The 24,212-nt window shown below is 45.4% G+C and overlaps 2 protein-coding genes across 2 annotated transcripts in view; one reads left to right on the forward strand and one right to left on the reverse strand.

Moving 5' to 3' along the window:
* Positions 1-10,534: 10,534 nt before the first annotated feature.
* On the reverse strand, positions 10,535-14,141 carry Tuba1a (tubulin alpha 1a). The gene is made up of 4 exons (XM_036209038.1): positions 14,019-14,141; positions 12,226-12,448; positions 11,947-12,095; positions 10,535-11,719 (listed from the first exon to the last, which is right to left on the reverse strand). Exons 1-4 carry the CDS (start codon positions 14,019-14,021, stop codon positions 10,739-10,741), a joined length of 1,356 nt encoding a protein of 451 aa, XP_036064931.1. The 5' UTR covers positions 14,022-14,141; the 3' UTR covers positions 10,535-10,738.
* Positions 13,515-24,212, forward strand: part of LOC118597454 — a 35,725-nt gene continuing 25,027 nt past the window's right edge. Inside the window, exon 1 of the mRNA XM_036209040.1 lies at positions 13,515-14,264. Within this exon, the coding sequence (XP_036064933.1) occupies positions 14,020-14,264 (245 nt within the window). The 5' untranslated portion in view covers positions 13,515-14,019. The remainder of the gene's footprint in view (positions 14,265-24,212) is intronic.

Consider the following 24,212-nt stretch of genomic DNA (forward strand, 5'->3'; position numbering starts at 1 on the left):
TTTCTTTCTCTCCACATGTTCTTTTATCCATTGTTAATCTAGCTGGAGCGTCTTTGTAGGGTGGCTTGCCTTTGAGAGAATGAAAACAAAGCCACCAGGCTTCTTAAGGGCTTGACCTGGTTCTGGCACGCACACTCTTCTGCCGCTAGGTCACCTGCAGCAAGCACTTAGAAGCTGCTTTTGCTAAAGAATATTGACTCAAGGCTGAAGGCACAGTGACAGGTCATTGTCCTGCACCTGCAGTCACCTTGGGTTCCAGGAAGAACAAAGAAAGAATGCCTTTGAAGACGGACCCCCTCCACCAGTCCAGTGCTGCATCCTGGTGCAGAGGTCATCATTTCATAGAAACCCAGGATTCACAGGTTAACAACAAAAGATCAGGTTAGCAGTCTACCAGCTGCCTTGCAGGACTGGAGCTGAGACGGGGTAGACAGGCCACTCCTGACGGGTACTCTTAGCTCTGCACGTCTCTTTCTTCCTGCCCCAGATCTCTGCTTAAAGCAAAGCTTCTGTCTACCCTGAAGATGAACTTGGAGCTATGGACTTACTCTATGTGTTCCTTTCCCTGAGAGTGATGAAATCCTCCCTGCCTTACACCATTATTTACTGCCTTAATTGTTACACTGGGATGAGTGAGCACGCCTGACTTGTTAGAGCTGCTGGATGAGGTTTCTGCTCTAAAACTCCACTTACAACCTGGGTGAGTCACACACCTTGGGGCATCAGCCACTAGTGACAAGTGACGCTAAATGCCTGGGGAAGATTAATGGCTCCATACAGATGTTGGGATCACTTTTATTACAGGGACTTTTTCTTCTTTTTTTCCTCAGATAGGGTCTCTCAGTGTAGCCTTAGCTGTCCTGGAACTCGCTCTATAGACCAGGCTAGCCTCGAACTCAGAGATCCACCCACTTTTGCCTCCCAAGTGCTGGGATTAAAAGCATGTGCCACTACCACCCAGCTGCAATTATCTTAATTTATGGCTTTCTTGGTTGTGTTACTATAAAATTGGACGAAAACTGGTTACCGTATTGGAACGTGGTATTTGGGGTAACCTGAACCCACATTCTGGTGCAGTGGTGGGCTGTATCTTACTCTCTTGGAGGTGGGAGCTCTGGGTTGTTTTTGTGTTGTTTAACACTGATACAAAACTAGAATCGTATGCTCCCTGTCTAAAACAACTAGACTTTTTTTTTCCCTTTCTTTTGTCTTTGGTGGTCCTCAAACTCAGAGATCTGTCTGCTGCTGCCTCCCACGTGCTGGGATTAAAGGTGAATGCCACCATGCCTGGTTGTATCTAAACTTCTAACATACAAAGTTGGACAATAAAATTCTTTTGATATTTTTACTGCCTATAATTAGAATTTTTTAAAATTTGCTTATGCGCTTCAGCCCCTGTGTCCTGTCCTCTTCTTGTGGACTAGTTTATCACCAGGCCAAGGAACCTAGAGAGCCAGATTAGCAGATATCCCAGTTCCCTCAAGACTGAGGACTGTTCAAACACAAGGGAAATTGTAACAGAAGCTACTTTTGTTACAAACTATTGACTCTTCACTTGGGCCATAAAGCTGAAGGCACAAAGGTAATTCCTTGTCCTAAACCTGCAGTCTCTTTGGATTTCATAAGTAAACCATCAGCCGATCCCGACTCCCAGCCCTTGTCCCCCAGCCCCCCCCCCCAAAAAAAAAAAAAAACACAAATGCACACAGATGAGGACAATTACTTATAAGGGCAAGCTGCACTCTGGAGCAGAAATAATCATCTTGTGGGAAACAGAAGAACAGTGATGTAGATTAACAGTTTCTCAACCACCTGGATTGGAGCTGAGGTGATATAGAAGGGGCCACACCTTCAGGACTGCTTCATTATCACACTTTTGGCTCATAGCCCAACAGTTCTTCCTCTGTTTGAACCTAAAGTCTGTTCCTTCTTCCCTAAGTCTCTCTTCTCTGCTTTCCCGTTCTTTGTCTCTTTGGTTAGCATTCTGGAACCAGTAGGGGAGCAGAGAGTGCTGCGTAGTGGAGATGCCGCCCCTGAAACTGGAAACAAAGTAGCAATTATAAAGGCCAGGTGGATTTTATTTGATTTTGACACAGTGTCTCAATCTGTAACTCTGGCTGGCCCAGAACCTGCGATGCAGTTCAGGCTGACCTCAGGGCACAGAGATTCTCCTGCCTCTGCCTTCAGAGTGCTGGGATTAAAGGTATACACCACTATGGCCCAAAGTAGTGTGGATTCAAAGAGAGAAGGGTAGATTCTACCTTTTTCTACTTAGTTATTTTTATTTTTTCTAATTTATTACTATTGTGTGTGTGCGTGGTGTATGTGTGGGCACATGTGGTCAGAGGACAACTGACCGAAGCTGGTCCTCTTCTTCCACCTTTACATGGGTTCTGAGGATTGAACTCAGGTCATCAGGCTTGCAGGCAAGGGCCTTTATCCAGGGAGACATCTTGCCAGCCTCCTGTATCAACCTTACCTTGTTTTCAAAGATTTATTTTTATCTTATGTGTATGAGTGTTTTGCCTGCATGTACGTATGTGAACAGTATACATGCTTGGTCCTCAAGGGGGTCAGAAGAGGGTATCAGACCCCCTTGAACAGGAGTGACAGATAGTTGAACCATGATGTGGGTGATGAGAGTCAAACCAGCTTCCTCTACAAGAGCAGCGAGCACTCTTAACAGGTGAGCCGCCTCTCCAGCCCTTGTTTGGTGGTTTTTGAGACCATCTCACAATGTAGATCAGCCTGTCCTTGGTTCGTAGAGAGCCACCTCTGCCTCTCGAGTGCTGCCATTAAAAGTGTTTTAAAAATGGTGTATTTTTATGACTATTATTATTAGTTTATGGTTTAGATGATCTCAGTTTTGTTGGCAACATGCAAAGCATCCCAGTCAGGAGCCAGCTGAACATGTGCATTCTATCAGGCCTGAGCAGGGTGTTGGCTCCGGCTACACGAGTGTCAGATTTTCTGCACAGCTTGTTCGATCTGGTGCCTGCTGGCCTTGCATCCCCAGTGAACACAAGTCTGCTGCCTTCTCTCTTCTTTGGGGCTGAGTGGTCAGGGGAACTTAGTGATGATGGTGTGGTCAAGCTTGTCTTTCTGGGGATGCTCTTGTGAGGTTTTGTGAGGGCACTTGGGCTGTCTCTCAAGCCACGGAAGGTGAGCCATGGAAGGTGAGGGTCTTTGTGACTGTGGTGCCTTTCTGCACTGTCTCTTGCTTTCCTTGTCTTCATTTTGGCTTTGGCTTTTGCTGGGAGCAGTTGGCCAACACAAATCTCCTTCTTATTTTTTTGAGCTGAGGATCGAACCCAGGGCCTTGTGCTTGCTAGGCAAGTGCTCTACCACTGAGCTAAATCCCTAACCCTCACAAGTCTCCTTCTTTTAGCACCCTCTTGGTAAAAAAAAAAAAGTCTTTTGTCAGTATTCTATTGCTGTGAAGAGGCACCATGACCACCGCAGCTCTTATAAAGGAAAGCATTTCATTGGGGCTGGTTTACAGTTTCAGAGGTTCAGTCTGTTACCAGCATGATGGAGAGCATGGCAGCATGCAGATGGAGAAGATGAGAGTTCTACATCCAGACCCACAGGCAACAGGAAGAGGGAGGCACTGGGTCTGGCTTGGGCTTCTGAAACCCCAAAGCCCACCCCCAGTGACACACTTCCTCCAACTAGGCCACACCTCCTAATCCCTCTTAAGTAGTCCCACTCTGTAATGACCAAGCATTCTCAAATATATGAGCCTACAGGGGTCATTTCCTATTAAAAAATCAACTTTGTTTTTTTGAGACAAGGAAAAGAAAAGAAACCAATAAAGCCTCTTATTTGGGGAGAGGGAACTCGAGAGATAGCCCACTGGTTAATAGCTCTTGCTGTTCTTGGAGAGGACGTGCGTTTGATTCCCAGCTCCCCCAGGCAGCTCACAATCATCTGTAACTCTAGTTGCAAAGGATATGACACTATGACACCCTCTTCTGGCCTCCATGGATAGTGCACTCATTTACACACACACATACACACTAATGTTTTGTTCTAAAAAACAAAACAAAACAGCTGGGTGGTAGTGACAGCTAATGCCTTTAATCCCAGCACTTGGGAAGCAGAGGCAAGGAGATTTCTGTGAGTTCAAGACTAGTCTGGTGTACAAAGAGAGTTCCAGAACAGCCAGGGCTACACAGAGAAACCCTGTCTCAAAAATAAATAAATAAATAAATAAATAAATAAATAAATAAAAGAACAAAACCTCCTCTTATTCAGCTTGACCCGTTAAGTTTGTACTGTCCCCCTATACCATGGACTGAGGGCCCAAGACCATTTGGAGACATTCCAAATCAAAACAGCAGCATCCAAACAGAGCAGTGGCGGCGCACGTCTTTAGTCCCAGCACTCGGGAGGCAGAGCCAGGCAGATCTCTGTGAGTTAAAGGCCAGCCTGGTCTACAGAGTGAGATCCAGGACAGCCAGGACTGTTACACAGGGAAACCCTGTCTCAGAAAAAAAAAAAAAAAAAAAAAAAAAGCTACACTATCTACCAGCATCCCTTCACCCTGGAACCATAGTGAAAATGTGGGTGTGGCCAGCACGGCGAGTTGCAGACTGAAGTTTTTCACACCATGGTTGTCCTCCATTTTTTTCATTACTTTTTAGTTTGTGTACATGTATGTGTGTTACCTATGTGTATCCGTGTGTGTGTGTGTGTGTGTGTGTGTGTGTGTGTGTGTGTGTGTGTAAGACAGGGTCTCATGGGGCCAGAGAGAAATTACTGTTCTACAGAGGACCTGGGTTTGGTTCCCAGAACCCACAATCACAGCCACCTGTAACTGCAGTCCTAGGGCATCTGACCTCTGCAGGCTTCTGTATGCCATCACACACACACACACACACACACACACACACACACACACACACACATTGAAAAAATAAAAGACAGAATCTCACTCTGTAGCCCAGACTGGCCTGGTGCTCACAGCACTCCACCTGTCTCTGAGTGCTGGGACTAAAGGCCTGCAACCACCATGTGTAGCAGTTCTTTCTCACTGGGACCACCAGCCTCTAAATAATGACATGGAAACTTATTATTAACTATGAAAGCTTGTCCTTAGCTTAGGCTTGTCTCAGCTAACCCTTATAACTTAAATTAACTCTTTTATATCAATCTACATTCTATTGTGATCAGTCCACGTGAGTCTATTTAATGGGTAATAGGGATTCATTAAGATATAAATTGAGAAAATACATTTACGAACACAGAATGGAATGGACAGCTGAAGTCATCCTCTGACCTGACCGGGAGTGACTCCACCTCGCAGGCAGATGCAGAGAGAGGGGCATGTGACCCTTCTCCTACCCTTACAAAGGTAAGAGGCACTGCTTCCTTCAGGCCCTATAGCCCGAGGCCATGGGCGGAGCAAATACCACTACAATATTATATGGTGTGGCTTTACCTCTCCTCCATCTTGTACCTCCTGTTTCTTCTCTGGGTCTGGCTGGTGATTCCTCCTTTCTTCTTTCCAGAGTTCTTGCTCCATCCAGAAGTCCCCCTATATCTCCTGCCTAGCTATTGGTTGTTCAGCTTTTTATGACACCAATCACAGCAATACATCCTCACACAGTGTACAAATATCCCACAACAGCCATGACTAGCATTCCTTACCTTAGTTTTTGAGGGTTTCTTCCTGAATCAGGAGTTCGTTGACTCAGCTGTACTGACTAGCCATCAAGGAAGCCTCAGGGATCCAGTGGGATTACAGGTATGTGCTACCATACTCAGGTTTCTTTTGTTTTGTTTTTTTAACATGGCCGATGAGGATCTGAATTCAAGTCCTCATATTTATACAGCAAGTGCTCCATCCACATCCTCTCAGCTCTACTTTTGACTTTTCTTTCTTTATTGGTTTGTTGGTTGGTGGTGGTGGTTTGGCTTTTCAAGATATTTTTGGTTTTTTCCCCCTAGCTGTTGTGGAACTCACTCTGTAGACCAGAACTCACAGAGGTCTCCCTGCCTCTCTGCCTCCTAAGTGCTGGGACTAAAGGTGTGCACCACCACCTCGAAGCCTGCTTTTGACTTTTAATATCACACTGTACTGAGTAAGTGCGTACAGTAATCATGTAGTTACTAAAAACTATAGCCTGCTAATCACAGGATACTGGGGGGAGAGGATTGCTTCAAGTTAGTCTAGCCTGAGCTACACAGTGAGTTCCAGATCAACCTGACCAAGGAGTGAGATTGACCTTAACAAACCACAGTTAAATTTTAAAGGTTCAGCGGTGTGGAACTCACCGCTCTAAGAGGTGTGTGTACTTCCCAGGACGCTCACACATCTGTAATCCCAGTCCCAGGGGATCTGATATGGTCTTCTGACCTCTCCAGGCTCCTGCATGCATGTGGCACACAAACACCCACCAGGCACACACATGAGACAAATAAGATAAATAGTTTTTGAATGAGCTGTAGTGATGACTCAGGGTTAAGAGCTCGTGTTGCTCTAACAGGGGACCTGGGTTCAGTTCCCAGTACCTACATGGTGGCTCCCCACCACCCCTAACTCCAGCTCTGGTCTCCTTGGGAGCAGGCACACACAGTTGCTTGTGTATAGGCACGGACAACCCCATTCACTTCGGCCTTACTTCTTAGACAGCATTGCTGTTTGCTTGCTTTATTTTTCAAGACAGGGTTTCTCTGTGTAGCCCAGGCTGTCCTGGAACTCACTTGTAGACCAGGCTAGCCTTGAACTCAGAGATCTGCCTGCCTCTACCTCCTGAGTACTGGGACTAAAGGCGTATGCCACCATGCCAGGCTACTACATTATTTTTATATTAAACTCAAACTTCAGTGACTATTACATGTTGATATTGTTTTGTTTTTGTTTACTACACTGGTCTTGAACTCACAGATACCCACATGCCCCTGCCTCACAAGTACTGGGATGAAGATGTGTGTCACCATTCCCAGCTTAAACAGACAAACAAACAAAACCCTCTTTGGTTGTTGTTAACTAAAATTGTTCTTACCAGGCATGACAGCACACACTTTTAATCCCAGCACTCAGGAGGCAGAGGCAGGTGGATCTCTGTGAGTTCAAGACCAGTATGTCTACACAGCAAGCTTCCAGGCCAGCCAGAGCTGCATAGTAGGAGGACTCTGTCTCAAAAAAAGCAACAACAGCAAAGCAAAAATCAATATTAGTTTTTTAAAGCAGAACTGGAATTTATTAAAAGGATATAATTTTAAACAGATTTAAATCAGGGTGCTCAGAGAAAGAGGGAGACAGAGTAAGGCACACCCAGGCATGTGGGGATGGGCTTGTCTGAGAAGTGTCAGTAATTTGTCCTCTGACAATGTCATACTGGTGTATCATGCAATCTAATCACTTTAATCCTCTTCCCTCTCAACTCTCCCTCTCACCCCTCAACCTCTTCTCGGATCTACAAATCCCTTTCCTGCATTCATTTGACGAACCTGTCTTCAGCGTACTTCATTTTTTATTTAGTTTCGTTTTGTTGACACAGGGTTTCTCTACATAGTCCTGGCTGTCCTGGGATTCACTACAAAGCTCTGGCTGGCTTTGAACTCACAGAGATCTGCCTGGCTCTGCCTCCAGAGTGCTGGGATTAAGGCGAGCGCCACCATGTCCAGCATCACTGCACTTCATTTTAATTATTTTGTGTGCATGTATGGGCAGGTATGAAGTCAGAGGACAATGTTCAGAAGTCAGTTCTTTCCTTCCACCACATGAATCTTGAGGACAGACTTGATGATAAACACGAGACCTGCTGAGTCATCTCTCTGGCCCCACATTCATGTCTTTCTGTTTTATTTTATGACCCATTGAGCTTAACCAAGGCCATTTGTAAAAATGTGGGTTCACTACTAGCCTTTGGTGGCATGGTGGCAACAAGCCTTTAATCCCAGTACTCAGGAGACAGAAGCAGACAGATAACCCTGAGTTCGGAGCCAGCCTGGTCTGCATAGTGAGATTCAAGATAGTTAGGGCTATATAGCGAGACCCTGTCTCAAAAAAACAAAAAACAAAACCCCAGCTATCTACTGGAGCTTGATGGGTGTGCTCTTCAGTGAGTACACAGCTGAGAATTTGAATAACTACGGAACCCTTTACACCCTCTTAGCTGACCTGGGTCAGAGTAAAAGTACATTAAGAATTGATACAAAAAATACAATTTGTTCCCACTGAGTAGTATCTCAGAGCAGAAAGAAATGTGATAGTGTGAAGTCCAGTTGGACTGACAGAAGGTTTCCATTTTTGGAGAAATCCTTAGTCTGAAACTGTTTCTAGGACTGTGTGATGGGATGGCTCAATGTATATCACCAAGCCCAACAACCTGAGTTCAGAGTTCAATTCCTGAACCACATAGTGGAAGGAGAACTCTACCTTCCACATTGCTGAGATATGTGCCTCACAGCCCCATGCACACAAAAGAAGTAAAATGTCATTTTCAGAGCCGGGCAGTGGTAGCACACACCTTTGATCCCAGCACTCGGGAGGCAGAGCCAGGAGGATCCTGTGAGTTCGGGGCCAGCTTGGTCTACAGAGCAAGATCCAGGACAGGCATCAAAACTACACAGAGAAACCCTGTCTCAAAAAAACAAAAATAGCAACAACAGCCCCATGTCATTTTCAAATTCAGCAGATTGGGATTGGTGATGCAGGTACCCGAAGATTTGCAGTACTTTTCTTCTTTGAATTTATTGGCTCATATTGCAAAAAGAATATCCTTAGAGAGTTATTCAGATTTAATTAACGTTAGATTGAATAGATTCATTAGGGTTTCAACATGGCATTCAGCTAGAGATGGGTTTAGCAAAAAAGATTGAAGACCTGGGTCAAACATAGGAGGCACTTGCTTGGAGAACAGGCGTCTTGGGAAATTTGGGCAGCAGGAGCATGTGGCACTAGACACATGCTGAGGAGTCTGGGGAGCCTGGAAAAGAGAGCCTGGAAAGCAGCTTCTAAAACCCCAGGGCACATTTACAAAAGTCACCATCTTATCTGTTAGCGGCATAAGGCTAGCAGGTAACCAAACACCCTGACTGTAAATTAGCAACTTTCAACTCAAAAAGTTACTGCTTGGTAGTGCTTTAAGGAGCCTGAGACATCCAGACTTAGAGTTCAAGGACAGCCTGTGCTACCTAGAAGGGCCTGTTAGAAAAAACAAAACAGGAGCTGGAGAGATGGCTCAGTGGTTGAGAGCACCAACTGCTCTTCCAGAGGTCCCGGATTCAATTCCCAGCACCCACGTGGCAGCTCATAACTGTCTGTACTCCTGTTCCTGGAGATCCAACACCCTCACACAGACAGATCTTCAAGCAAAACACCAATGTATACAAAATAAAAATAAATAAAAAGACAAAGCAAAGCATACTGCCAGTTTAAGTAACTTTAGTGAAGTGAAAATGTAAATACTGAAAAGTGTTTTACTTTTTGTAATTTTTAATCTTTATGACTCTCTCTCTCTCTCTCCCTCTCCTCCCCCCCTCTCCTTCCCTCCCTTCCTCCTTTTCTTTCTTTCTTTCTTCCCTCCCCGCCCCCTCCCAGGCAGGGTTTCTGTGAACAGCCCTGGCTGTCCTGAGACTTGCTTTCGTAGACCAGGTTGGCCTCGAACTCACTGAGATCTGCCTGTATGATGGCATTTTCATCCTTGTGTACTCTGCTTTGTTCTTTCTCCTCGCTGTCCTGTTCCCATTAGAGATTTCCTTTGTTTTCCCTTCTAATGGGACTCCTACATATATACTTTATATTAGGAGAACTTAAAAATAACTGTAGCATATTCAAAAGCGACCAGCAACAGTTCTATTATTTAAATATTTAGTGGCCTGGTCTTATTTGCAGCCCTGGATGGCCTGGAACCTGCTAGGCAGAGTAAGCTGACCTCAAACTCAGAGATCCATCAGCTTCTGCCTCCTGAGTGTTGGGATCAAAGGCATACACTGCCATCTCTCACTTATTTTTAAAAGGTATCTTTATGTATTTATGCATTTTATTTTCCAACTTTTTAAAAAAAAACTCTCATGTAGCTCAAGCTGGCCTGCAGTTTGCTATACAGTAGATGACCATTTAGTCCCCCTGCCTCTGCCTCCCAAATGTTGATACTGCAGGCCTACCCCACCAAATCATTATGATCTTCATGATTCTTTGTTAAGTACTGGCTTTTCATGCCCTGTGGTGGTTCTGTCAACTTCACACAATATGGAGTCATATGGGAAGAGAATGCCTGTCAGATGGGCTTGTAAGCAGGTCTTTGGGGGGCATCTTGTGATTATTGTGGGTGTGGCACTGTGGGCGGTGCCAGCCCTGAGCAGGTGGTCCCGGGATGCACAAAGGGGCAAGCAGAACAATGGAGTGCTAGTAAGCAGCATTCCTTCCCGGCCTGTGCTTCAGGTCCTGCCTTAGTTTCCCCTGATGATGGACAGTAAGATACAGTTAACTCTTTCCTCCCCAAGTGTCTTTTGGTCAGGATGTTTATCTCAGTGAATGAAGGAAAACTAGAACACACCCAAATATAAAAGACAAGACAACTTTTAAGACAGGGAATATTTTATTTAAAACCCATCAGTGAGATGGACAACGTGGGTCTACAACAAATCATTCATGTTTAAAGCATAAGTCAGTAACTGTATGAAAGCACACATTGCCACATACAAATTAACTGATCAGACCACAACCTTCTATGATGGAACAGAAAAATTTCCCTGTAAAAGCAGCACCTTCATGACATTTAATTTAGTATTCCTCCCCTTCTTCCTCACCCTCTCCTTCAACAGAATCCACACCTACTTCCTCATAATCCTTCTCCAGGGCAGCCATGTCCTCACGGGCCTCAGAGAACTCCCCCTCCTCCATGCCCTCACCCACATACCAGTGCACAAAGGCACGCTTGGCATACATCAGATCAAACTTGTGATCTAGGCGAGCCCAGGCCTCAGCGATGGCTGTGGTGTTGCTCAGCATGCACACAGCCCTCTGGACCTTGGCCAGGTCTCCACCAGGTACCACAGTGGGAGGCTGGTAATTAATGCCAACCTTGAAGCCAGTGGGGCACCAATCCACAAACTGGATGGTACGCTTGGTCTTGATGGTGGCAATGGCAGCATTGACATCTTTGGGAACCACATCACCACGGTACAGCAGGCAGCAAGCCATGTATTTACCATGGCGAGGGTCACATTTCACCATCTGGTTGGCTGGCTCAAAGCAGGCATTGGTGATCTCTGCTACAGAAAGCTGCTCATGGTAGGCTTTCTCAGCAGAGATGACAGGGGCATATGTGGCTAGAGGGAAGTGGATGCGAGGGTAGGGCACCAGGTTGGTCTGGAATTCTGTCAGGTCAACATTCAGGGCTCCATCAAATCTGAGGGAAGCAGTGATGGAAGACACAATTTGACCTATCAACCTATTTAGGTTAGTGTAGGTGGGGCGCTCAATGTCGAGGTTTCTACGACAGATGTCATAGATGGCCTCGTTGTCTACCATGAAGGCACAATCAGAGTGCTCCAGGGTGGTGTGGGTGGTGAGGATGGAATTGTAGGGCTCAACCACAGCAGTGGAAACCTGGGGTGCTGGGTAGATGGAGAACTCCAGCTTGGACTTCTTTCCATAATCAACGGAGAGCCGCTCCATCAGCAGGGAGGTGAACCCAGAGCCAGTTCCCCCGCCAAAGCTGTGGAAAACCAAGAAGCCCTGAAGCCCTGTGCACTGGTCAGCCTGTAGAGAAAAGAGAATCTATTGTTGTATTGGTAAGACATACTCTCAGCACTATGTGCAATTCCTTTAGATGGTGAGCCATATGTACTTGAAAGACAATAGTGAACAAGTATTTAAAAATTATCTGTACAAGTCTAATTATTAATGTAGTGAACAGACTTTATATTTTGGCAGATACCAAGACTCCCCCACACTGCATTTTAAATGCACCCATCTATGTCATTTACCAGCTTGCGAATTCTGTCCAAGACGAGGTCAATGATCTCCTTGCCAATGGTGTAGTGGCCCCGGGCATAGTTGTTGGCAGCATCTTCCTTGCCTGTGATGAGCTGCTCAGGGTGGAAGAGCTGGCGGTAGGTCCCAGTGCGAACTTCATCTGGAAAAGGAGAAGCAGTCAGCCACCCACCAACAATCCGCACACACCCACTCGCTGTTCGGTGTCTGAAGAGAGACTCTGAGTCTGTGACCAGGACAGAATGCCCCAGGGAAGCTCCTGGTCCACTTACCTATAACCGTGGGTTCCAGGTCTACAAACACGGCCCTGGGCACGTGCTTGCCAGCGCCTGTCTCACTGAAGAAGGTGTTGAAGGAGTCATCTCCTCCCCCAATGGTCTTGTCACTTGGCATCTGGCCGTCAGGCTGGATGCCATGTTCCAGACAATAGAGTTCCCAGCAGGCATTGCCGATCTGGACACCAGCCTGGCCAACGTGGATGGAGATGCACTCACGCTGTGGAAAGGGGAAAAAAAATTATAAAATTAAGATTTATTCTTATTTTAGATTTTAATAGATTTCTAAAGTGTTTCTAATAATACAAATATTGTTGAAATTTATTTGAAGTCATATCCTTAGATGACAGAAAGAATAAGGACCTGCTACAAACACTGCAAAGGGGTGTGGTCTGAAGAATGTCACCTTAATACTGCTTAAGGCATGGTGCAAACCCATTGTTCCCACAGCCATACTTGAAGAAAAGAAGAACTTTCATATTTGAAAAATATTCAAAGCACAGATTCTGTAAAATGAGATTAATTGTCTATTATTCTTTTCCTGGTAAAGAAAGATGAATGTTTCATCTTATAGGATCTGGTATTTCAACAGGGACATCTGTACTGCGGCTGAGGCCAAGAGCCACACCCTTCTGCAGAGTATCTGCAGAATGCAGCAGTACACTGAGGTTAGAGGCTAGACAAAGTGTGACTTCTGCATCACCGCATTCGCTGTGCCTGTGCCCTTTGTTACATTATTTAACAGAGAAAGCTCTAATTCCAGAAGCTGTCTATACGATCTCTTCACTGCTTTCTGTGTCCTGACCCTGCCTGGGTCATATGCCTGAATTAATGAATTAGTGAAGATGTATTAGAACAAAAGACAGTTTGGATACAGAGTATAATTTGTTTCTTTGCAGCAGCTTCATTACTTTCTGAAGGTTTCCCAGAATCTTTTCCACTGTATGGAACCGAAATATCCTTAAAGCTAAGTCAGAAACAAGCGCCAACAATAAAAACCGAGTAAAAAGATTAACATTTAAAACTAGAAAATTTTATTCGATGAATCTTTACATACCACATAATATGTTACTATTATTTCATTCTATAGAGATATTCTTCCATCGACTTTAGAGCTACAACTTTCATTGTCTGCGGGGGGCGGGGAAGGGCGTCTCCCTGGGTTCTGACAATCAGCGTACCCGGGCTTCCTCACAAAGTGGGCTTTGTCCCTGGCCAACCATCCAGCTCCCCTCCCCCCAGCGAGACGTTCCCCTCCTTAAGTAAATCGTACCTTTGATACTCAAGCAAACAAGACCTCTTGTACGACTACATGTCCCCAATTTTTAAAAAATGAAAGTACCAAACCGCTCCCGAGGGAAGTTTAGAGAGGGCGAACGCCTCCCAAAACGCCACGGAAGCAAGAGACAAACAACCCCGCCCCTGCGCCGCCCTGACACCGGCTGCCATGGATCCGACGCAAACTAACCATTTTCCCAGAGAAGTGGGCCGCCGCCCCGGCCTGCCGGCCCTCCGGCTCGCCCGCCGCAGCCGGCCCCCTGCCCCCCGAGCCCCCGCCCCGCGGCCCCGGGCGGTGCGAGCGAACCCTCGCGGGCGCCTTTGTTCTTCCCCGGGTCTGGGCGTTTCCGTATCCCGCACTGCGGCGGCCGGACTTAGGGACTCCGCGCCAAGCTCCACTTAACAAAGCATCGAGACCAGCCTTCCCGCAGGGATGACAAAAGGCTTTTCCTGGCAGATCGGGCGACTGACTCCCCCACCCCGTTACCGAGGGCCAGAGGAGGCTGGCTCACCATGGTTGCTGCTTCGCGGCTGCCGGGAGGTGGCGGAGGCGAGGAGGAGGTGTTGCTTCTTACAGCGCGACTCTTAGGCGGTCGATGTAAGAGAACCTGCGGCACATGGGCGGATGCAGCTCCTTATATACAGCTCGGTCACCATGGGGATGGGCCACGGCCTTTTCCTGTTGGTCCAGACCCCTCTGTCTGCCCAGAGAAGCCGCGACAGGAGAGTGGTGATTGGTGCAAGCGACATGGTATGAGGTAATCTCTCCCCCACCCCTTCCCCCTAGCATCCGTAGACTTTGCATCCTTCAGACAAAGGCTGTGTAAAGGCGACTAGCCCAGCATCCATTATGGGGTGGGGTTGGGGAGGGGAGGGAAGAAAGAAAATTGGGGTTGGATGATTACACATGGCTTAAACCTTAAGCTATAGTTAAAATAATCTAAGGTTTCCCTCACCATTTAATCACAGAATTTACGTTGAGTTTTGTTTGTTTTTTTTTTTTAATGGAAAATTCTAGCGTTTCATTCATAGTATACTAAATTCGAATACTTCCGCCAGGTTCCAATATCTTTAATTGCTTTAAAAAAAATAGCAGAGAAGTTGGGAATGGTCAAAATGGCTGGGGTAAATGCTGATTTTTACAATTATTGTTGTTATTATTATTATTACTTGAACAAGATTCAGAAGCCCAGTAGGAACAGGCCACGCTGGTAATCTCAGCAGCACCTGGGAGTCAGAGGCAGGAGGAGCTGCAATTCAAGGTCATCTTAACTGGCCTTAGAGGTTCATGCATGTAAATCCCAGCCTTGAAGGCAGAGGCTGGAGGACTGCAGCTAGTTTCAGGCCAGCCTGGATTACAGTGTGAGATCATGTCTCAAAAAGCAAAAGAGAACAAAACCAAAGAGAAATAATGTACAAAACAGAATTTAGTAGTTTACTAGGAAAGCTTTCTTTACGGGTAGTATTCTCTATCTCCGCTCCACGCCCACTCCCCCCCACCTCCCACTCCCCACTCCCGCCGCCCCGGGGTATTTTATCCCTAGAAATGAGCCACCCTTTCTAATACAGGACTCAGAAACTATAAGGAGAAAGAATTGAGTTTAAAAACTAGCTCTTCCTTTGTGTGGGCTTGTATTTCTGCATTGCTCTTTTTTGGAGGAGGGGTGACACCAAGTAAAAAATAACTGAGATACCAATGTTAAAAGGGGAGAGTTATATAATATAAAAGGAAACCATTTTGTGATCTTGTTTTCATCCCCCAGACAAATGTGCAATGTCAGTCGACTGCAGTTCATTTTATGTAGTTCCCTGAATTCCGTAAATAGCCCCGTCTGCAGTTGGGCTTCTAACTGTGGGAACAGGGGCTCCTCACAGCACTGCTATTCAGCTAGAGACTGTGGTTGTTGCTCAATTGCCCCTTGGGACAAAAAATGCCTTGCTTTCACCCCTAGGAAATGGATTACAGTGGCATTCTTTTGCTATTTAGAAAGCCTCCATTATCAGCAAGGATGGTCTATATCGAGTGAGTCTCTGAGCTGCAGACCACTGAATATTTGCTGGATAAAATTTCAGAGGTAAAGAGATGTTTGTTTGGGCACCACGCTGAAAATCTGAATTTTGACAGATGATTTCCCTTTTTAGTTCTCAGCAGCACAGTCTTGGTTTTCGGCAGCACTATTTCCAGTCTCTATGGAGTCCATTCATCCCGCCGGCTGGCAAGGAGCGGGTGTGGGAGGGGGGCCTTGGGAAGAGAGCAGCTGCCGGTGCGCGGCAACAATGGTGGCCGGCCGTGAGTTCTTCCAGCCTGCCATCCACAGCTCTGCTTTTCTTGTTTGAGTGTATTGTGAAAGTCTTTTCTAGAGGAAAACAAATCCATAAAACCAACACACAGGTCATTTGTTTGCCTCTTGCATATTTCATAGGAGAAACAATCCTCCACCCTCTCCGTCATTTTAGGAGATAAAAGTTTATTTTAGTAAAGAATCGGGAATAAAGATGAATACTTCTAATCTGTAAGTACATTTAGCAAGGATAAGAATTAAGTGATGGCAGCTCTCTCTTAAAAAGCCCACACCCCTGCTTGGTCTTAGAGAAGACCACACCCACTCTCTTGGGTATTTTTCTGACAGATTCTCTCTTAACTCTCATGCTTAAAAATCTGTTTTACAGCATGAGTTCCAGGATAGGCTCCAAAGCTACACAGAGAAACCCGGTCTCGGAAAACCAAAAAAAAAAAAAAAAAAAATCTATTTTAAAGTCCCCCAACTCTGCTTCATTAAAAAAAGATGCATCCATAGGGATTGATAAACAGCTTATTGAAAATATTGTCACAATTTAAAATGATTGCATTTATTGCACATATTTGTGTGTGTGAGTGTGCCACAGTATGTCTAGAGGCCAGAGGGCAGCTATGAGAGCAGATTCTCCTGTCACCATGGGAGTCCCAGGAATAAAACTCAAATTCCCAACCTTGGTGAACATAGCATTTACCAACTAAGCCTCCCCTCCTTCCCCCAAATTTTAATAATGAAAAAAAAAATCATACACTACAAGGCCATGATGAAGTGTAATACAAACCTTTTTTTTTTTTTCTTGAAGTACAATGATGCATTTCTATTTCTTTCCAATATAAAAGGCTGAGAAATGTCTTCTTTCCCCAATGCTCAGTTCTTTGTGCTTTTTGCAGAGGATGAAAAAAGGATTTGTAAGGATCACTCTTTGTCACTCTACCTCAGAGCCATTTGGTTCCTTATGCACAGGAGAGGTGTTCTTCTCTCCTCTTGAGCATAAATAACCGTAAGATCTGGGTCAGAAACAGACTAAAGCCTGCCATCTTCAATATGTAAGTGGAGATCTGAGTGGGTGGATCAGTCTGCTCTTTTTCCTCCTTATGTAATAGCATTCAAACTGTGGATGACATGTTTATTTGTTTACATATTGCTGGTTCTAATTTGACTGTTGATTCCTTTACATACATCCACAAGCAAGTTATAATACATCCTGCTAACAGGTTCATTCTGCTCACAGAGATATTGCCATAAAAACTTTGTTTCTTACTACTTCTGTGGTTTAATTACCTATTTGCGTGTTCAGACCTTGCCCTTTACCAAGCCTTGTGCGTGCCATGAGACTCAACCCCAGATGATGTCTCCCCTTAGCTCCAGCTCACCTTAGCTTTCTCAAGTATCTGATATTGAATTTGCTACCTTCTCCAATACTCAGCTCTGAAAGGTTGTGTTGCTCACCTGGCTTCTGAAGTCAGAAACAGAAACCATCATTGGCTTCTCTCTCACTTGATTTGGGCTCCTGGGAATCACCCTAAGTCACGTCAAGTCTACTTCATAAACTTTTCTTGTTTGTTATGCTGAGAAATGGCTCGTGTAGCCTGGGATAGATTCAATATGTAGCTGTAGTTGGCTTGAACTCCTGATCCCTCTGCTTTCATTGCCCAAGTGCTGATTTTAGGCATATGCCATCATACCCAGATCTCAAATCTCATTTTTTAACAGAAAATTCGATGTACTTATGTGTTTAGTGTGTGTGTGTGTGTGTGTGTGTGTGTGTGTGTGTGTGTTGGCACGTTCATGTGTAAAGACACACACAGTGAAGGTCAGCAAGAAGACAAGCTGATACTGGCTTTCCCATGGATCCAGGGATCTAGACTCAGGTTGTCGGGCTATCCAAGCACCGAGTTATCATCTCCCAGCCCACGTTTTTGTTTTTGGAGTGTGCCTTAGTTATTTTTCTATTGCTGTGATAGAACACTATGACTGTGCACACCTTTAATCCCAGCACTCTGGAGGCAGAGGCAGGCGGATCTCTGTAAGTTCAAGGCCAACCTGGTCTACAGAGTGAATTCCAGGACAGCCAGGGCTACATGGAGAAACTGTCTCAAAAAACAAAAACAGCAAACTAAAAAAACTAAGATGAAAGCTATTTATTTATTTATTTATTTATTTATTTGGTTGGTTGGTTGGTTTGGTTTTTCAAAGCAGGGTTTTTCTGTGTAGTTTTGGTGCTGGAACTCACTCTGTAGACCAGGCTGGCCTCGAACTCACAGAGATAGACCCACCTCTGCCTTCCAAGTGCTGGGATTAAAGGTGTGTGCCACCACTGCCCAGCTCCAAGGCAATTTATAAAAGAAAGCATTCAATTGTATTTATGGCTCCAGAGGGTGACAGTCCATGATAGTGGAGCAAAAATATGGTGACAAGAACAGCTGAGAGTTCACATCTCAAACCTCAAATAGGAGGCAGAGAGACACATTGGGAATGGAACTAGTCCTTTGAAACCTCGAAGCTCATCCCCAGTGACTTATCTCCACCAAGAAGGACACACCTTTTAATCCTTCCCAAACAGTTCCACCAATTGCTGACCAAGTGTTAAACATATGAGGTTTATGAGGGCTGTTCTTTCATTATTGTTTGTTGTTTGTTTGTTTTTTGAGATAGGGTTCCTCTGTGTAGCCCTGGCTGTCCTGGAACTCACTCCGTAGACCAGGCTGGCCTAGAACTCACAGACATCCACCTGCCTCTACCTCTCAGTTGCTGAGATTAAAGGAGTGCGCCACCACCGCCAGCTTTCACTCAGATGATTTTAAGTAGAAGATGTGTACGGAATTGAAAGAGGTGAATTAAGGATTCGTGATCATCGTTTTATACACAGTAGGGAGTCATTAGTCTACTTTAAACACTAGAGTGACGTGATCTGTATTCTGCAGCATGATCTGTCATGTATATGTACTATACTAAAAGCAGTATGACGATTGTGTGAGGTTCAGTCGAAGGGCAGTGGGAGAGAAGACAAAGAGGAGGAAGATAGGAACTTGTAAGGAGAAATTCCAATTTGGAATTGGAATAGGGAGTGTATTCGTGTATGAAATTACCAGGATTGGGGATTTAGCTCAGTGGTAGAGTGTTTACCTAGCAAGGGCAAGGCCCTGAGTTCAATCCTCAGCTCAAAAAAAAAAAAAGAAAGAAAGAAATTACCAAACACACACACACACACACACACACACACACACACACACACACACACACTGGTGGTTTGAATAACAATGGGCCTTATAAGCATGTACACATGGAGAAGTCAGAGGATAGCCTGGGGTGTGGGCCCCCCACCCCACTTTTAGAACAGGATCTCTGTCTTGTTTCCTGTTAACTCTCCCAGGTCTATGTGATTTCTAAGGATCCAGACATGGGTCCTCACACTTGTATGGCAAGAATCTTACTGAGCCATCTCCTCAAGCCAGTTTACTTGTTTGTTTAGACAAGAGTCTCATGAGTTCCAATCTGGGCTCAGACTTGCAATGTAACTGAGAATGACCTTGAACTTTCGAGCCTCCTGCTTCTGTGCTCCAAGTGCTGGGACAATAGGCATTTCACACCATGCCTGTTTTGATGTGGTGCTCAGGACTGAACCCAGGGCTTCATGAGTGCTAGACAAGCACTCTACCAACAGAGCTACATCCCTAGCTGCACACACTGATTTTAAATTGCGTTCAGTTTTAAATAAATGTTCTAGAAGTTGGTGTGGAAAACAGTAGGTGCAGTGGAGGCCCCAGGAGTGAAGGAGTCATGGAAAGAACCTGAGGCTTGGCACTGTGAGAGATACGAGGAGGTACTGGTGATGGAGCGGTCTCAGCTGCAGTGGATGGAGACCCCAGGATATTGGAGATGCCAGGGTCAGGGGGCATTGACCAAGGTCGTGGCAGTTGTGGAATGGATTCCACCTGAGCCTATAAGCCAAACTCTGTGCTCTGGATGGCAGAGTCAAAGCAGAGAGCCTACCCAAGCCCATTGGAGCCCAGAAATTCATAAGTGAGTCCCAGACACTGGACACTGAGCTTTTTATATAGTCAGGTTTGGGTTTTATGTTGATCTGATTATAATCTCCCCTTGTTTTTCCCTGTTAGCATAAGAAAGTATATATTTTTTTGAGATAAGGTCACACTGTATAGCGTTAACTATCTTGGAATTCACTGTAGACCATGGCTGGCCTTGAACTCACAAAGTTCTACCTGCCTCTGCCTCCCAAGTGCTGGGATTTGTTGTTGTTGAGACAAACTTGTTTTTGATTTTATGGGAGCCCATAGTTGAGAGACATTAAAAATTTAAAGAGATCTTGGGTTGTTTTCTTTTCTTTTCTTTTCTCTTCTCTTGAGGTCCTAGATTTTTTAACGTGTTGAAAGGTTATGGTTTGAAGTGACATGTTTATGTGTCAAGGTTGACTGGGGTAGGAGTTGGGGGTGGAATGTCATAGTTATCTTCAGCTTCCAGCTTCCACAGACTTAGTCACCTGGGAGGAGGAAATGTCAACTAAAAAAATATCCTTTCATCAGATTGGCCAGTGGATATTTTCTTAATTGCTAATCAATGTAGGATGACCCAGCCCACTGTGGGTGGTACCATTCTAGGCAAGTGGGATTGTTCTGTATAAGAAAGTAACTGAGTAAGCCAGAGGGAGCAAGTCAGTAAGCAGCATTGTCCTTCTCTGTGTGGATTCATATGCACATTGGTCATGTTGATTTAAAGGGCCTTGTTTTCTTGGTGTCCCTCATCCCCTCTGGCTCTCATACTCTCTGCTTCTTCTTCCACAGGAGCCCCTGAGGGGACAGATTTCATGGCGACATCCTGTTTAGGGCTGAGTGTTCCTAGGTGTCTCTCTGCAAAATGCCTGGCTGTCTTTGTTTCTATGAGTATAGCAGAATATCATTAGGAGTCTTTTTTTCCCCCAGACAGGCTCTCTCTGGGGAGCCCTAGTTGTCCTGGAACTCGCTTTGTAGAGCAGGCCGGCCTTGAACTCAGAGGTGCACCTGCCTCTGCCTCCCAAGCACTGTGGGATTAAAGGTGTGCGGCACCAATGCCCGACAGTTAGTTTTCATTTTATTGCTACTTTTGTTTTTTGAAGACCAGTAGTATTTGCTTTACCCCAGGTCCTTGGGTGTCACCTGAGCAGTGTCTGGTATGGATTCCATTTCGTGGAGTAGACCCTATGTCAAATCAGATATTGGCTGGTTACCTCCACAAGCTTTGAGCCACTGTTGCCTACCACAGTGGTTCTAAACCTGGGGTTCAAATGATCCTTGCATAGGGGTCGCCTAAGACCATTGGCAAACACAGATGTTTACATTATGATTCATAACCATTGCTAATCACAGTTATGAAGTAACAATAAAATAATAATTCTGTGGTGGGGGGTCACTACAACATGAGGAACTGTATTAAAGGGTCACAGCGTTAAGAAGGCTGAGGATCTCTGCGGTTCTAGCACATCTTGCAGGCATGACAGCATTATAGATCACAGGGTTTGTGGCTGGGTTGGTGTTTATGTTTCCCTTTCAGTAGTTTAAAGAGTACCTTCCTGGCCCGGCGATGGTGGCGCACGCCTTTAATCCCAGCACTCGGGAGGCAGAGGCAGGCAGATCTCTGTGAGTTCGAGGCCAGCCTGGTCTACAGAGTGATTTCCAGGACAGGTACCAAAGCTACACAGAGAAACCCTGTCTCAAAAAACAAACAACAACACCGTCAACAAAGAAGAGAGAGAGCACCTTCCTGCATCAAAGATGCTAGCACATAGGGGTGGAGGCTCCATGTAGACACCAACTTGACTTCTCCCTCTTCAGTGAGCTGTGTGGCTGTTGTCTTCAGCAATGAGACCTGGCATCACCTCATGGAGACCAACCATAGTCTTAGTAACAGCCTGGTTGTTTGGGGGTTCCCATGGAACCCCTTTGACCAACAATTCAATTAGATGTAACCCAGTCCTGGTACTGGAAGATTCATTTTGTGACAAAAGGTGTCCAGGTGGGGCCCTGTCTCTCCCATTATTTGGTGATTTCACTTAGTTTGTCTTCACATATGTATATATTTTAGGAAGCTTCTGTTGTAGTAGGTATTCATACTACTCCTCAACTGTCCCTTAAGTTTAGCTGTCTCTCCTCATATTCCCTCCCTTACCCCCCCTCCTCCTTCTCCCTTCTTGATCCCCCTCTTCTGCTCTCCATCCATCCCTAACTGTTCTATTTCCCTCTCCTAAGGAGATCTCTCTGTACCCCCTAGTCCCTTACCCTGGATTGTAACTTGGTTATCATTGACCTAGTAGCCAGTATCCACAATATAAGTGAATACATACCATATTTGTCTTTCTGGGTCTGATATACCTTACTCAGGATGATTTTTTTTTTTCTAGGCTCATCCATTTACCTTCGAATTTCATGTTTTCATTCTTTTTTAGCAGCTAACACTCCACTGTGTAAATGTACCACATTTTCTTGATCCATTCTTCTGTTGAGGGACATGCAGGTTGTTTCCAGGTTCTGACCATTATGAATAGAGCAGCCATCAACATGGTGGAGCAAGTGTCTCTGTGGTGGTGGTACACACCTTTAATCCCAGCACTCGGGAGGCAGAGGCAGGCAGATCTCTCTGAGTTCAAGGCCACATTGGAAACAGCCAGGCATGGTGACACACGCTTTTAATCCCAGAAAGCAACCCTTTAATCCCAGGGAGTGATGCAGAAACAGAAAGATATATAAGGCGGGAAGACCAGAAACTAGAAGCATTTGGCTGGTTCAGCTTTCAGGCTTTTGAGCAGCAGTTCAGCTGAGTTCCATTTGGATGAGGACACAGAGGCTTCCAGTCTGAGGAAACAGGATCAGCTGAGGAACAGGCAAGGTGAGGTAGCTGTGGCCTGTTCTGCTTCTCTGATCTTCCAGCATTCACCCCAATAACTGGCCTCAGGTTTGTTCTTATTAATAAGACCTGTTCAGATTTCTGCTACAGAAATCCACCTGCCTCTGCCCCTCAAGTGCTGGAATTAAAGGTGTGCACCACCACTGCCCACAACCACTCCATTCTTTTAAGCTGTTCATTCTTCTCCTTTATTTTATAACCTAACTGCTCCGATCCTCCTCCTCTTCCTCTTCTTCTCCCTTCTCTTCATCCTCCTTATTCTCTTGAAACAGTTTCACGTACCGCAGGCTAGCCTCATACTTGCTGTATTGCCAAGGATAACCTTGATCAATGTCTGCTCCTTCGGCTTGCTCTCCTGAATGCTGCAGTGACAGGTTCGTACGACCACACCCAGTTTTGCTTAGTGCTGGGCAGTCAAAATCAGGGCTTCCCACATCATAGGCAGGCACTCTACTAGCTGAGCCATATCCCCGGCCAGCTGGAAGCCCAGTTTTTGTAAAACACAATTGATAACTTAGTTGCATTTCATTGACTTAGATGATGCCCAGGGCACTAGCAGAATGTATGCTGGACCACCTTTGTTCAGCTCCCTTTGTTCTGCCGAGCAGATGGAAATTAAGTGGCAGACTGGGAAGGTTGCCATGGTGCTCTGGCTACAGGGATTTAACAGTCATCAAAGGAAACTCCAGGCTCCCCTCCCCCCCACACCCAGTACCGGTTTCTCACGTTTCTCCCCAATCTTTATCTTTTGTTAGCTAAACTGCCTGGTCACTGGTCCCCAAAGATCCTCTGGGTCTACTTCCTCGGAGCTGAGGTTACAGGCATGAGCCATGAGCCACGGTGCCTGGCTTTACCGTCTGGATGCTGGGGATTGAACTCAGGTCCTCATACTTGTGTGGCAAGCACAATGCTGTCTGAGCCATGCCCCAACCCCTTCCGTGCACTATGGTAAATATGTCATTATATTTATTTAAAATTAATTTCAACCAATCATTAAGTCTGTCAACTATATTTGAAGATCACCTTAATAACACTTGGAACCAGCAAATGACGAACTTGTAAAGCTTGACCAATTTTGTTAGTCAAAGGACCTAATGGAAGACACGATGTAGCATAAGATTTGGGGCTCGATCTTTGACCTCTTTTAACATTGTATTCGTTTTCAAAAGACACCAGAGCCAAAAGTAAGAAAGAATTTATTTTGGTTTAGTCGCAGAGGGAGAGCCTTGATAGCCAGGAGTCATGGGAGGAACCAAAGCTGAGAGTCACATCTTCAACCTCAGACTTGAAGCAGAGCAAACTGAAATTGAGCAAACTTAAAGCCCAGGGACTTCCTCCAGCAAGGCCGTGCTCCTGAAGTTTCCATAACCTCCCCAACAGCACCAAGGCCAAAGGGCACCAGAGTTCAAATACCCAAGGCTTTCAGAGACATTTACCATTCCAACCACCACAAATATGTAAATTCAAACAGAAGACAAGCTTCCGAATGGTGTTGGAGTGGCCCCAAGTGCC

This window comes from Onychomys torridus, chromosome 16, assembly GCF_903995425.1.
Source record: "Onychomys torridus chromosome 16, mOncTor1.1, whole genome shotgun sequence".
NCBI classification, from domain to species: Eukaryota; Metazoa; Chordata; class Mammalia; order Rodentia; family Cricetidae; genus Onychomys; species Onychomys torridus.